Source organism: Acanthamoeba castellanii, assembly GCF_000313135.1.
Source record: "Acanthamoeba castellanii str. Neff unplaced genomic scaffold scf7180000084659, whole genome shotgun sequence".
Lineage (NCBI taxonomy): Eukaryota > Discosea > Longamoebia > Acanthamoebidae > Acanthamoeba > Acanthamoeba castellanii.
In genome coordinates this window covers 1-1848 of record NW_004457739.1, presented here as the reverse complement: position 1 = coordinate 1848, position 1848 = coordinate 1, and the positions used below count along the sequence as shown (strand labels likewise).

At 60.2% G+C, this 1848-nt stretch overlaps 1 protein-coding gene across 1 annotated transcript in view; it reads left to right on the top strand.

Annotated features, from left to right (window-relative positions):
- The window catches only part of ACA1_105360 (uncharacterized protein), a gene marked incomplete at both ends in the record, with an annotated part of 1696 nt that extends 838 nt beyond the window's left edge, over nt 1-858 (top strand). The window contains 5 exon segments of the mRNA XM_004367729.1: nt 80-159; nt 184-343; nt 417-548; nt 653-707; nt 723-858. Coding sequence (XP_004367786.1) covers nt 80-159; nt 184-343; nt 417-548; nt 653-707; nt 723-858 — 563 coding nt within the window.
- Between the last annotated feature and the right edge of the window lie 990 nt (nt 859-1848).

Sequence of the window (1848 nt, the reverse complement as noted above, 5' to 3'; positions counted from 1 at the left end):
CGCTCCGACCCGTGGCTCTGGAAGCAGCTCTACCAGCGCCGCTTCGGCCCGCACACGCTACTGGTGCCGCAGGTCGCAGCTGCCGGCAGCGACGGCCCCCGAGCGCAACAGGCGGCGATCGAGGACCTGCGGGAGGGCTTCTCCACTCCGGTGGCCGACGTGCGGTCGATCTAGAATCGACAGCCGTGGCCTACAACAACGCCTCCTGGTCTTCCGGCGCTTGTTAACGACGACAGCGAGAACGAAGAGGTGGATTGGAAGCGGAGATACGAGCTGGCCACGCGCAAGGACTCTGACTACCTGTCATCTCTCGTCATCAACGACGGGCTCTACATCGTGGACGGTGCCCATTTCCCCCTTCATTTACACCCTTTCGGGATATCAACTTGTTGACCGGTACTTTCCGCACATAACAGGGCACACGCAGAACTCGGCATCGAGCGGCAATGTGACCCGCGTACAGGGCACTCGGCTGCGCCTGCAGCATGGCCTGCTGTGGGCCGAGATGCAGTACTCGTCGGGCTCCTCCTACAATCGCCAGACCGGAGGTACAGCACTGGTCACCGCCTCACCTACCCTGCGTGAAAGAAACTGACCCGGTCTTCATGCTGTCGGTCGTGTGTGCTGTGTCGTGTTTTGCTCCGATATTCAGCCGTGTGGGTGGGCCGGTACGACCGCGCCAGCAGGGTGGTCGAGTGGCGGGAGCGGTACGCGACGCACAGCGGCCTCTTCCACTACACGGGTCGGGTGGTGGACCACCACACCATCACGGGCACCTACCGGTGGGACGTCAACGGTGCCACGGGCACCTTCGAGCTCCACCTCGCACAACCAGAAGACCACTCGCGCCGATGGTGAACTGTTCTGGCATCTTGGCGCCAGTCAGAACAGCAAGAGCAGTTCTTGCACCACCGAGCAAGCCCAAAAAAACAGGTTTTTCCTGGTAAACTGTATCTCTTTTATAAAATGTGGTCACCAACCAGAATCCAGAAAAACAAAAACTGTTGAAGCGGATGAAAAGGGTGCGAGAGGAAGAAGCTGGGCAGGGCCAAGAAGCGAAGCCAGACGCGATAAAAAACAGTAAGAGACTGAGATTGGGAGAAGAAGATGAAGAGAGAGGTGAGGAAGAAGGAGTGTGGAACCTGCTGAGCGGCCTGCCCTATGTCGTACTCCACCAACTGCTGGGCTACCTTGCCACCTCATCGTCGACCACTGTCAGCGCCGGTGCCCTCCGCGTCTGTTTTTATAACATAATTATTTTTATTTTTAATTATTTTTGTAATTAATGTTGTGTGGGATACCGCAGTGGTGCCCGAGGTGTGCCGTGTGCGCGCCCAACGAGCCCTCTTTGATTGGCCCGACGACTGTGACTCAGCCACTACACGGCGCCAGCAGCTGCACGGCCTTGCCCCCTAGTTCGTACCACCGACGACCTTTGTGTGTCGTCCACGCTGTCTATCATGACGTTGCTCTATTAGGTGCTGACCTATGCGGCGCGCACGACAGCTTTCAAGAAAGGGAAGAGCGAGGCGCCAAGCAGCAATGGACGAGCGTGGCCGCGCTACGTCTCACCTGCCGCTCCGTCAAAGCTGCAGTCGACGAAGCGCTCAACACCCGCAGCGGCCGGCGCCTCAAGAAGGCATGCGCGCTCGCCGAGCCGCTCGACCAATTCCTGGCCCACCACTTCTTGTCGGACACAACCACGAGGGCCGGCGGCGGCGGTGGTGTGCCCCTGTTCTCGGCGTCGGCCGGCGACGCACAGGCCAAGAACCGCGTGCGCATGATGGCCGAGGCGGCGCTGGGCCTGGCCGGCGCTCGCATCCACCAGGCGCGTCTCGGCGAGGTGCT